Source organism: Nuphar pumila, chromosome 10 (genome assembly GCF_984573655.1).
Source record: "Nuphar pumila chromosome 10, dmNupPumi1.hap1.1, whole genome shotgun sequence".
Taxonomy (NCBI): Eukaryota; Viridiplantae; Streptophyta; class Magnoliopsida; order Nymphaeales; family Nymphaeaceae; genus Nuphar; species Nuphar pumila.
The window spans coordinates 113368476-113380736 of NC_143258.1; the positions used below are offsets into that span (position 1 = coordinate 113368476).

General features: G+C 38.4%; 1 protein-coding gene across 3 annotated transcripts; it reads right to left on the minus strand.

The window, feature by feature from the left end:
• Positions 1-7312: 7312 nt before the first annotated feature.
• LOC149827968 (transcription factor bHLH48-like) lies at positions 7313-11091 on the minus strand. 3 transcript variants are annotated; one of them, XM_090019764.1, is made up of 7 exons: positions 10124-11091; positions 9825-9950; positions 9680-9745; positions 9464-9532; positions 8662-8721; positions 8355-8564; positions 7313-7522 (listed from the first exon to the last, which is right to left on the minus strand). In XM_090019764.1, exons 1-6 carry the CDS (start codon positions 10667-10669, stop codon positions 8355-8357), a joined length of 1077 nt encoding a protein of 358 aa, XP_089875890.1. In that variant the 5' UTR covers positions 10670-11091; the 3' UTR covers positions 7313-7522. The 3 variants fall into 3 exon arrangements, with proteins under 3 accessions (XP_089875890.1, XP_089875891.1, XP_089875892.1); XM_090019765.1 differs by lacking the exon at positions 8662-8721 and having other exon boundaries at positions 10124-11090; XM_090019766.1 differs by lacking the exons at positions 8662-8721; positions 9464-9532 and having other exon boundaries at positions 10124-11087.
• Between the last annotated feature and the right edge of the window lie 1170 nt (positions 11092-12261).

The window sequence follows — 12261 nt, forward strand, 5'->3', positions numbered from 1 at the left end:
CTGTAACGCCCCAAAATTTTAACCTTAATTATTGTTTAAATATTGAAATTTCAAGACCAAATTTTTTATAAGTATAAGTAAATCAAATCTTATAATACAGAAACGATTTTAAAAAATGGTTAAGACTTTAGACGGGGTTACACTAAAGATAACAATCAAATCAAAATGTACGGGATATACACATTTCAAACCACGTACAATATAAGACTGAAATATGAAGATTTTTAATTTTATTTCAAATCTGAGTATAAAAACAATAGTTCAGTCTCTACATGATTAAGTACTTAAAACAAAAAGATCATGTCTACCATGATCACAAGGTAAGAGTAGACCCTCGAGGATGCAGCTCGACCAGTCCTTCGCTCCAACTATTCATCATACTTTACCTGCATTACCTGTCTTTTATAAAAAGGGGTCAAACTCGCTAAAGTTTGGTAAAGCAACCCAAACTCAAACTTAATATATCAAACATTTAAAGGTAAAGATATGATATATTATTCATAAATCATCAAGTGATAGATAAAGGAACAACATCCTATGAGTCATTCATTTCAAGCATTCAAACATAAAGCATTTAAAAGCATTGCATCACTTAATATTCTATTCAACCTTAACTCACATAATAAAGCATAATCTATATGCATTCAAGTCATATAAGTCATCGCATAAATAAATAAATAAATAAATAAATAAATAAATATATATATATATATATATATATATATATATATATATGCATCTAAGACATTCAGATCATTGCATCATTTTCATATGCATTCATAATTCTTATAAATAATAAGTCAAATAATATTTGACCATTCCAGCGTGAAACACACGCACATACATTCTAAGTACTTTAGTTAGATATTTATGATATACATCAATCTTGATACATAGGTGTGATATATTTACTCAGACAAACATAATGCAATCATTTGCAATGAAACTATGCAGGCATGATGTATCATTCACCTAATAAGTCAAAACTAGTCATTTATAGGCGTAATGTGTTATCCACCATTACGCTAACATAAACATCACAATCATAACCTCATATAAAGATCTAAAATCAATAAGGATATGATTCTCACATATGAGTTCAGTATATAATCATGCTATAACAGAAAGCCAAATCTATAGATTTATAACTAGCTATCTCAATCAACTCAGAAGATCATCATAATTAATCATAACATTTTATTTAATCATATAAATATTCATAAGATCTAAACTGGATCGCCTGGTCAGGCAAATGTACAACCTCACAAGGAGTTTCCTCCCTAGACGGATGGTCTACCTGGTCTTGGACAATGCACTTCCTCATAGGAATAAACCGTCTTTGTGGGTTACCCGCTCTTGGATAATGCACTTTCTCACATAGACTTACCGCTCTAGCCGGATTACCTGATCTAGTCATGTACACCCTCACAGAGAATCCTTTGGAAATAGTTCCTCAATGGGTACCATATCCAATGAAAACTATTATGATACATGCATCAATACAATTGACCACTCACAGGGTCGATAGCTACCATCATTAGCATAAGAATATATACAATCAATATGTATCACTTCATATGACACTTAAATCATAAAATCACATATTTAACCAATAAGGTTCCATGAACTATAGTTCACTATTAAACTTAAACATTTATCATATGCATTCATAATTTCATATCACGTGGCATTTAAATTGTATCATTCATAAGCATATTATCCTACGTATCATATCATCACCACAAAGAACATTGCATTTCATAAATTAAACCTCAAAGTATGCATAAACAAAACATGAGTTTTATGCATGCATATGTGAACATGCACATTTCATAATATAAAGCAACTAAACCTCAATATATGTAACGCCTACGTAGTTCGAGTTATACACACAGGATTCAAGTATATATGCATTGTTTCACCACATGAATCAATATGCAAAGCAAGCATTTCATGCATAATGTGTCTCACACATATAAGATATATATACATATATTAATAGCATTCACATAAATCATGGTTCATTCATGAGAGCACGGGACGTATCAGTCCATGCACAACGGTATTTGCATAATCCTATCATGAATATGATTCTATTTTGTGTATGATTACACAATTATTATTTCATACTATCATTCAATATAGTCATGTCAAACACATGAATTTATGCAATATTCATTCACACAAATGCATGCTCAAATATGTAACTGCAACAAGCACACTCCATATTCTACTATCTAAAATCAGGACGAGCATGATTTTTGAACTATGACAAGAAAGTCACTTTTATTCTCATACATTCAAATCATGCTCAGAATAATCTCTTATCTACAATCACAATAGTCCCAGATATCCATAACTAAATAGTGTGTGTGAGTAGAAAATCATACAATAAAAATAAATTTATTGGGTGATGCATTTACACCACGTACTTACCACAGGCATTTACCCGATTTGCATTTCGCATTGCATTGCATTCAATGCATATTGGCTAATAATTGTTTTGATACTTAGCACAAGTATCATATTTTTAGTATATCCTACACTCAAATCAGTTAAACATATAGGCAACCATAGCACCCCTAGATATCCATAACTACGTGTGGTGTGTGTGCATAACTTGTTTTTGCAATTCAGTGAAGTATTTAGCACAACAAGATCATGCTTACACAATTAGTGCCTAAACATGCTCTCTATAAGTTCAGTTAAAGAACTTACTTTAATAATGTAAAGAACAATAAATTGAAACCCAAAAGATTGAGGGATTTCAAAATTTGTAAAAATCGCTCAAGCAACGATGCACTGAACAATTGGTGCGCGATCAAAAATACCAAAAGCTCTAAAAATATGAAATCTCAAAAAATCCAGAAAGATAGGGTGAACCAACAATAAATATTAACTGCTAAGCAGAAAATACTACATACACCAACATCTCCATCTCACCAAATTTGGTTACTGCAAAACCTAGATTAAATATTTTAAATAGTACTTTTGATTAAAATAACCAAAATGCCCCTTGATTAAAAATTAAGATTTTTAACTTGTTAAATTCATCTAATAAATTCCAAAATTCAATAATATCACTCAAATATTTTACAAAACTCTTAAAAATATGTTTTTGATCAGAAGTAATATAATTTACTGAAATAGTTTTACAAATATCAATTTTACCCTTGTTAGCCAGAAATGAGTAATTGGGCATTTAAACACCAATAACTAAGATTTAAATGATAGAAACACATTTTTAACTCAAAGATAAAAATGAATTATTTATTTATTAATAATATCCAAAATTTATAGGTTTTACACGAGCTCCCCCCAATGCCTGGACTATGTGGTTTGCTTTTTCGGTGAGTCGTGTAGCGTATCTGCATTACAAAACATGTGTCCGAGTTCAAGAATGTGTGATACCTCATATCAGCCTACTACAGACCTTTTAGGTACCTCTACCAACCTTCCTTAGCCTTATACTGACTTTTGTTAGCTTTTTAGGCCCTGAAACCCAAAATCGCATTTTACTGGGTGCTCGAAACATTCAAATTCACCAAACTGATAAACCTTGATCACCAGCAGCCTCTCCCTGAGTTTAGGACTTATCTCAGACCCTCATATATTCCTAGGTGTCCCTAGAACCCTAGGACCAGAGCCTCTCAATTCTGGACCAAAACTACACCTGAAACACTTATTATATCTGAAACGCACCTACCCGATTTAGTTATTTTTGTCCTGTTTCTCTTGTTTGACCCTATTTTTCTTCTGTACCTCATATGTATTGAGACATAGATCCTAGGGATGGAGGTTGTAGCCATAACACAATTAAGAGAAATTAGGATTTATAACATATATCGAGTTCAAAACATAAGTAATTTATCTATATATAAACGTAAATATAAGTAAGCATTGTTGTTCAATGGATACCTTATCATAATTTTAAAAAGGATACATCACGTTTTTGTTCTTTAAAGTATGAGCCCCTTCTTTCGTATTGAGACATTTGACCATTTATTATAAACAATGTTAAACAATTCATTTCTTTGAGTGAGAAGAAAATAGGAGGAATATCACTTTAGAGACTCACCGAGAAATAGGAGGTACGAAAACTGGTCTTTATTTCTTCCTTTTCTGTTGTCATGTCTTGATTGTGATTCTGAATAAGTTTTTCTATGAATTTATATATATGCTATACAATCGTCATATGTGATACGTTCATTTTATATTTAAATGAGTCATATACAAACATAACAAACAAATAAACAAACATGCAAACTTAACATTTACATCACTGGTTAACAAAGTATCAATGTATAAATCATGTTTAGGTAGCTCTACAGTCAGACTCTTTTCACGTGGTTGGTTCTTATCAACTATTTTCCTTTTCTACTCTTATATTTTTCTTTAAGTGCTATATCAGAAAAGGCCTAAGATACACATAGAAGACATAAGATATTGGACAAGCAAACAAACATAAATATGCTAAAAAAAAAACAAATATATATCTATGAAAAAACCTTAAATGGTAAGTCTAGTGGCAAATATTAAATAAAAAAATTTACAAAAAACATTCACAACAAAACACAAATACATATCGAGCATCATAAATGCTCATATCTAAAAAAAATCAGAATGTAATAAAACAATATATATATATATATATATATATATATATATATATAAATTTTATGGAACTCACCTTTGGATCTAACTTGAAAATTTGATGCAAAGGATACCACAATCTCGTCGGAATGCAACAAAACAATTTCATGAAAATCACCGCAAGGGATGAGGAAAAATGATGAGAGTTCTAGAGGAAAAGTGGTTAGTGTTCTTTCCATAAATAAATGAGAAAGAAAACAGAATAAACAAAAATGACTATATTTATGATTCAGCAAGCACGCAAAGAAAATTCACACGCCAAATATGATTGTACAAATATATGTGCATTAAGCACCTGATCACCCTCCATCTTGGGGACAGGTCTGTCAATTGTGGGGCCCAAGGCCTGATGAAGGGCAATCAGGTGCTTAATGCACAAATTTTGTGCCATGTGATTGCACCAACTTTGCAGTATGAAACCAACCTAAAAATTGCCGAATAAATGATGTTCCTGCCATCTGGCTGCCCAGTTGTCTATTCGATCAAGGTGTCTTGTCACTTTTTGGTGGGGTTTTAATGGAAATTGCCATGAGATAGATCGAATTGGACTTGTATACCAAGTTGCAATGAAAATCGCATATAGAGTGCAACTATGCTACAACTTGCAGCTGATAAACCATTTATTGTTTTTAATTGGGAGAATATATTGCCAAGAAAAATCAATGGATTCTCAACATTATATGAAGTTGACCTAAAATCCAGACAAGCAACTATGCATACAACTTTCAGTGATATAGAGTTCCCGGCTCCACGTGCACCTCACAGGAACCTACACATACTTTTAACCATTTCTTTGAAAATTAGAGATAGGGTTTGGATACCTACAGGAGAAATTCGAATAGCCTACATATTTATCTATCACATTGTGTTCTAAATTTATGAAGGAAGAACAGTTGTTGGAGTTGAAAAAGAAGTCCCAGTATTTGACTTTTTAGTGCTAAGTTCTCCACTTTTGTACTTTAACAAAGGCAAGGCACCTTTTCTGAATGCAAGTTTCTTTTGAAACGCGCTCTATTGTTTGAGTTTTGGAGTGAGCAGATCCAGTGTTCTGGGTCACAACTAGGGGGAATCCCTTATTAAGGAGCTCCCCAGTGTACTGTCATCTCTCTCTCTCTCTCTCTGTAACTAAACAATGTCATTTATCCCTGCCTCGGTCATTTGGGATAGCCTACCATGGGACACTTTTGAACAGCAATCCAGGCACGCAAGGATTCTTCACATTCCCCATTAGTTAAGGATAGTATCCAATGAAGCAGCTTAAATGTACTCAGGCTTTGTAAATTAAATCTTGTTTGTTTGATAAGTTAAGCTAACAATAAAAGGTCAAGTTACGGTAGCCTAGTGCAAATTTGATTTGCCTTGTAGGGATTTCAAAAAATGCCATGAATCTTTTTGGTTATTAATGTCATTCATTCACTTTAACTTTCCTTTGTCTTTGTTTATTTTTTTAAGTGGATAAAGGGCATTGATATGCTCATAAGAATATAATGCACATGAGGGAGAGTTCATCCATTTAAGTTTCACTCTAGTTTCAAGGAAAGAGAGAAGAAAGCCTTTTTTCTCCCATTTCCATATACCAAATTCCTTTTTTGTAACTTTTTATTATAGATTAGCAACCTCCTTTAGAAACCAAAAATAGAAAATCATAAACGTATTTGGTTTTACTTAAATACTAAGTTGGTGAATCATTCTAATCACCTTCTTTATTTTGAATTTTGACCCCCCAATTGGAATAGGCTGCTAGGTTTGTTTGTGCGTGTCTTGTGAAGATGACTTTTTTACTTTTTGAAATTTCTAAATAATCTAGAAACATAAAGATAGACTTCAAAGTCCTTGTATTTCTGTTGGCAATGGGACAAAGACTGTACCTCCTATTTCACCATCTCAATTTTCATAATGCACCTCTCTCTACATCCGTCAACCAGATAGACATTTCATCAAAACCTTGATCTCCAACACAATATCTAATCATCATTTTATTTTGTTTATAGTGTCGCCTTGCTTTTGTAGTCATGTCATTCAAGTGTATGTTTAGAACCACATGCCTTTAGTAATGAACCATGCAAATATTAATGAGACTGATTGTTAACATTACTAAAGTATCTGATCTTGAAACTAAGCTTAATCTTGATATACTAAATCAAGTTCGTTGTTGGATGCGAGGGTTCAAGTTTTGAACTCAATGTTTCATAACAAATCAAACCAAATAAGATCCACAAACCACAAAAAAAAAAAGGCTCTCTCCAGCATCCTCCAACCAAATACTCACCAACATTTGGTTGGAGGATGCTGGAGAGAGCCATAAGGTTCAACCCCATCAATATTCATTCCACCTGTTATGGCCACAATCAAAACCACAAAAAAGGGTCACCACCATAGGGACCCTACCATGCGTCCTTTCCTTGGTGGGATGGGGGTCCATACAGAGACAGAAGAACACCAATGGGGACAGGCGATCGACCAATAATCTTTTAAACAACACCACTCCATTCTAGCAGCACGAGAGAGCCTGTCACCTTTTTCCCACCAATTAACGTCCAAGGTGAGATTTGCCCATAAACTAGATTGGTTGAACCATCCTTTTTAATGTCTCGTTGACATTTAGTAATAGACACAGTTGGAGGCCACGATGTGATACCATGAAGAACAAGAGCAGTAGTTAAAACAATCAATTTCATAATATTATTACGGAGAGAGAGAGAGAGAGAGAGAGAGAGAGAGAGAGAGAGAGAGAGAGAGAGAGAGACGTCCGTCTATCTTCCTCCACAATTTACAGGTCCAAATTCACACGCAGCTTCGCTTAGAGTGGAGGCCGATCGACCGCTCACAGTCACAGCTCCATCTTCAATTTAGTTGGGCAGCATCGATACTGTTCAAAACCAATACCCCACAAAATTTTCAGGCGGAGAGGAGTGAAAACGAATCCCAACATCGTGTATGACCAAAATACCCTTCTACTTAGCTCCCATTTAGCCACCCACACACTCCAACCCCACAATGGCCAAGACACAATTTCCAGCTTATAAAGACAATTCAGGATGATGCCCTTTACTGGATGTTTGAATCATTTTCGTAATAGCCAGGCCCATGTCTGTCAAGCTTTTTGCACTCAAGCTGGTGTGGTGTGGTGCAGACAAAGGGCCCTTTTATTTCGGGGGTCCTCCAAAGGGCATTCGTAGGTAATTTGCCGGGAAGCAGCGGAAGGTATGTAGAGTGGTGGTGGGGGTACCACAGACAGAGAACGGGGCATTCCTGTCATTTCCTAAAAGAAAACTTTGTGGGGGCCTCGACCCACCAGTACGGTCGTGCCAGAGAGGCCGGAATTGAAGGCTTCCTTTTTTTGCAAAGCACCAGAAAAGAAGATTAGATCCCGTAAGAGAGAGGACCTCGCAAATTTCAGAAAAGCAACGCTTGTCAAAAAAAAAAAAAAAAAGGTTAGGCGAGAGAAAAAAAAAGCGGGTAAAGATTTACGAAGAAAAGAAAAAAAGCAAAAATATAAAAGTCAAAAAAGCTCGATCGATCGCTCCGGGGTTCCTTGAAAAGCAAGCAAGGTGTCTTAGTAAACCGAGCCCTCGCTTCAATTCAAAAACGTACGGGAAGAGGAAGAGGAGTTATTACTTAGCTCGGATGATGCTCACTGCTTGGTCCTCTCCTTCTTTAAAAAAAAAAAAGGATGGTGGTCCAACCGAACCGAATTTTACCTAGCCCAACATGGAGGTTGGCGTAGTCGCGTCGGTGTTGACGAAGAGGCGGGCGTCGTCCCTTCCCCACGAAGAAGGTGCGCTCAGATGCCAGAGTTGCTGCTGGTGCGGTTGTCTAGCCCCAACGTTCGCCTGCTGTTGCATCTTCGGCCCAGACTCGAACCCCATCCCATTCCCGCTGCAGCTCGTTGGAGGAGTGGGAACACCACTCTGATAGAAATAGATGACAAAGGGAGTTGGGATCATCAAAATTAAGAATTCCTAAAAAAAAAAACACAGGAGAGAGAGGAGGGAAGAGGGAGCACACTTCTACGGAGAGGAAGCCGTCGATCCTATGGTTGACTGAGGCCAGGCGCATTGAGAGAAACTGTAGCGGAATATTTCTTCGTTAATACCGCACCGTAATTAATGGAACCAACGAGTCATAAAGACAGCAGAATTATGATAACTAACAGCAATTAAAGAGCAAACCATGGCTTTTTTTTTTCAATGGCTAAAACGCCTTCTGCGCTATCTATGCCTAGAGGTCGACCAATATACCCTTTAAGCTTCTCTAATTTGTAAACACTAAACAGCAAATATGTTTACTTTTTCCGAGCCAATCAGATTAGTCTTCTTCCCCCACAGAAATGAGTTTCCTCGACTGTTTGTGGGTTCAAGAATTTCAAATTCTAAGTAACAGGATTATCTCTGAAAGGATAGAAAAGAATGCAAGGTAAGGGTAGAAAATGAGCTGAACTGATTTTTTTTTGTATGAAGGACAGGAAAACCACCCTCGACATGGGAGAACTTGTCTTGGCTCTCCTCCAATTCCCTTAACGCAAAGAGAAACAAGACCACCCCTCTTACACATGCATCTCCCCTTCCAACCACCATATCCATTTTCAGGGAGAACACTGTCATTTTTGGGAAAGCAAGCTACTCCTGAATGCAAACGCTTGTCTATTCCGGGAGGACATGACAGTCATTTCGAAAAGCTTTGGATGTTGCCGAAGAAGGAAAAGGATTTTTATAGCGTTTTCGTTAAACCCCCAAAACAAAAGAAAAAGAAGAATGGAATCCCGTTTTTTTTTTTTGAGGGAAATGGAGACGGGACAGAGAAGGCGAACCTCAACTTGACGCTGCAGCGACTGTACGTGGTTGATGATCTCCTCCAGCACCAAAGCCGTACCGGAAATCTTCCAGAAAAAAAAAAACGAAAACACCCCAATATCAATTGCCCTTTCCACAGAATGATAACCAGAAACGAGAGGGAAGAAAAAACGAAAGACCAGGGTAAAAATCGAAGGAAAAGCGAGAGAGAGAGAGAGAGAGAGAAGAAAAACCTTGCTGCAGCCGGGGACCAGTTCCTGGAGGAGCTTCATGCGGGCGTTGATCTTCTCCCTCCTCGCCTGCGCAAGAAAACCAAAAGGAAGTTTAGTTTAGAGGAGAGAGGGCCGTGGGCCATCGATGGGGGTGCATTATCTTTACCCTTTCAGCGAGGCTGTGGCTGTCGGTGGCCTGGCCGCGCCTGACCCGGACGTGGACGTAGGGAAGCTTCTCCGCCTGCTCGCCCGTGTCCGCCACTCTTTTGCCCTTCTTCCCGCCGGGTCGGACCTGCCAAAATCACCAGAAACCAAACCCAGGTCCATTTCAGTTTGTCAAACTGTCTGTTGGTCCTTGGCATCAGCAGTCCGTCCCCCACCCAACCACCACCAGTAGCGGGAAAAAGGACGAGCTTGTTGGCTTTTTCTGTGAGGGGGTAAGAACAGGGGAGCGATTTTTTTTACCTTTTGCTTCTCCGGGGACTCCTTACGCTTGTTGTTGGCCGCCGGCGGACGGCCGTCCTGGGACGGGAAGGCAAATGCCGCATCGGAATCGGCCGCCTCGCTCTTGACCTTGGCCACCTGGTTCGAGATCTCGCCGGAGATCGACGGATCGGAGCTGTTCTCCAGCGACTCCTCCGAAGCAGCGCCCTCCTCTCCGGTTGCCGCCGGGACGGGGGCGGAAAGCCTCGGGGCCCGCTCCCCCGCGGAGGCGCTGGCGGGCAACGTGGAAGGGCAGCCGAAGGTAAGGCCCCTTGGGCGGCGATCCGCCGGAGGAGGCGACTGGGAGTGGCCTGAATCCGGTTGGTGGAGGAGCTCGAGGGCATCCGTTGGCCAGAGGCCGAGCAATGCAGTGAAGGAGCTGCCGTTCTCTGGCGGGGACGCGTCGTTCACGAGGCTGCGAATCTCCTCACCGAAGTGGAATGCCTCCACGTGGCCGCCTCCCCCGCCGGGGAAGACGCCGTACCCGAGCGACAAGCCACCCGTAGGATCCATCAGATAAGTTGCCATTTTGTGCTAATCCACTCAGATCTATCTGAAATTCCCGCCAATTCCGCTGGAACGTGCTTAGATTTGAGCTATCCAACGGCCTCAAGAAGAAATTTCACGCCCATATCCTTACGTAGCAAGGAAAACTTGCCTTCCCAAAGGAAGTGAGCCAAAAAACCCTAGGGGTTTCCTCGACGAGCTTACCAGGAACCGAACAACCCGAAATTCCGTGAACGGAATTCTGGGCGAAGAAGAAGAAGAAGAGGGGTTGTCTTCGGATGCCGGAAACTTCTCCGGTGGTTCGGGGTCTCGTCGCAAGCGAGCTCTTGCTAAGTCCGGGCCTGATCTCTGGATGGAATTGGAATAGCGGGTACGTCGAGAATCCGCCTCGCAGAGAAGGGCGGGGCATACAAAAGAGATAGAAACTCACTCTTGCTTCTCCTTGGCTTGGACGAGGGACGCTGCTTTTATTCCCTCTCCTGCTAGAGAGAGAAACAGGGACCGTTTCACCCTCTCTCTCTCTCTCTCCTGGGTCGGTTGATTTACCTTTACTTTTTACCGTGGGGCTGGCTTTTTTACCATCGGAGTTAACGTTTCTTACCGGACGCTACGGCCTGATTTTCACGGCAGAGGACAATGACGACGATCTTTATCGGCCGTACGTTCGAGGAATTCAGGGACATCGCCCGACGGGTTGGGCCGTTTCTCGAAGGCATGGATCTGGATCCGGTCCATTGATCTGCAACGGTCAAAACGGAACAGACCCTTGACTGGAGGCGAATGTCATAAACTTCGAATTCGAAAAGTCTTCGACGCTGCATCGTGCATCACCCCACGCAGCTATCCATCCTCGGTATTTCTCGAGATGGGTGTGGTCTCCATCTTGATAATTTCAGAGATGAGTGGCCGTCAGCATCACGTATTAAAAAATGTCATATATATATATATATATATATATATAAAACCCCTCCAATGATAAACCCTAACAAACTTTTTCAATGGATGTTTTATTGAATTTTTGATATTTTTTCAAAACCATGCAGATGTGATGTATGCTTGTTTTTTTATAGGAATCAGTTCTTGAAGCATTTGATTCTGATGTATGGATAGATTTTTATAAGTTTTAAAATCAATAGCCTATAATTTTTATAAATTTTGGAGGCTCCAAATATCATTTTTTATCCAAAATTCACAATTCATGCATCAATTTATAGTAAATCAATCATGTTGAATATATCTGTATGATCAAAATTTTAAGAAAAATATAAAAAAAATTCATTAGGAAGGTTTTCATTTTCTTATATATATATATTTATACTGTGAAACCAAAAGAAGTTGTGATGATCAGTTGACTCTCTTTAATTATCTATTTGTTGTTTATAATGTATTTAACAAAAAAATATGTTTTATATTAAGAATTTACAATATCTGAATATGTTTTTCTGAAACATGAAAAACAATACAAAGAATTGTCAGTGATTGATTTTTAGCAATTAAAAAAATACATTTAAATATAAAAATTCATAACCTATGATATATTGCTTATTAAATAAATGATACAAACGCAATTTGTAGAGCCTGATTGATAAAAAAAAAAACTATATCGTTGAAAA

Coding starts and splice junctions, on each gene's coding strand:
- LOC149827968 (XM_090019764.1), bottom strand. CDS start 10,669: ATGGCAACTTATCTGATGGATCCTACGGGTGGCTTGTCGCTCGGGTAC. Junction 9,951..10,123: donor AGTCCCCGGAGAAGCAAAAG/GTAAAAAAAATC, acceptor TGATTTTGGCAG/GTCCGACCCGGCGGGAAGAA. Junction 9,533..9,679: donor TGGTCCCCGGCTGCAGCAAG/GTTTTTCTTCTC, acceptor TTTTTCTGGAAG/ATTTCCGGTACGGCTTTGGT.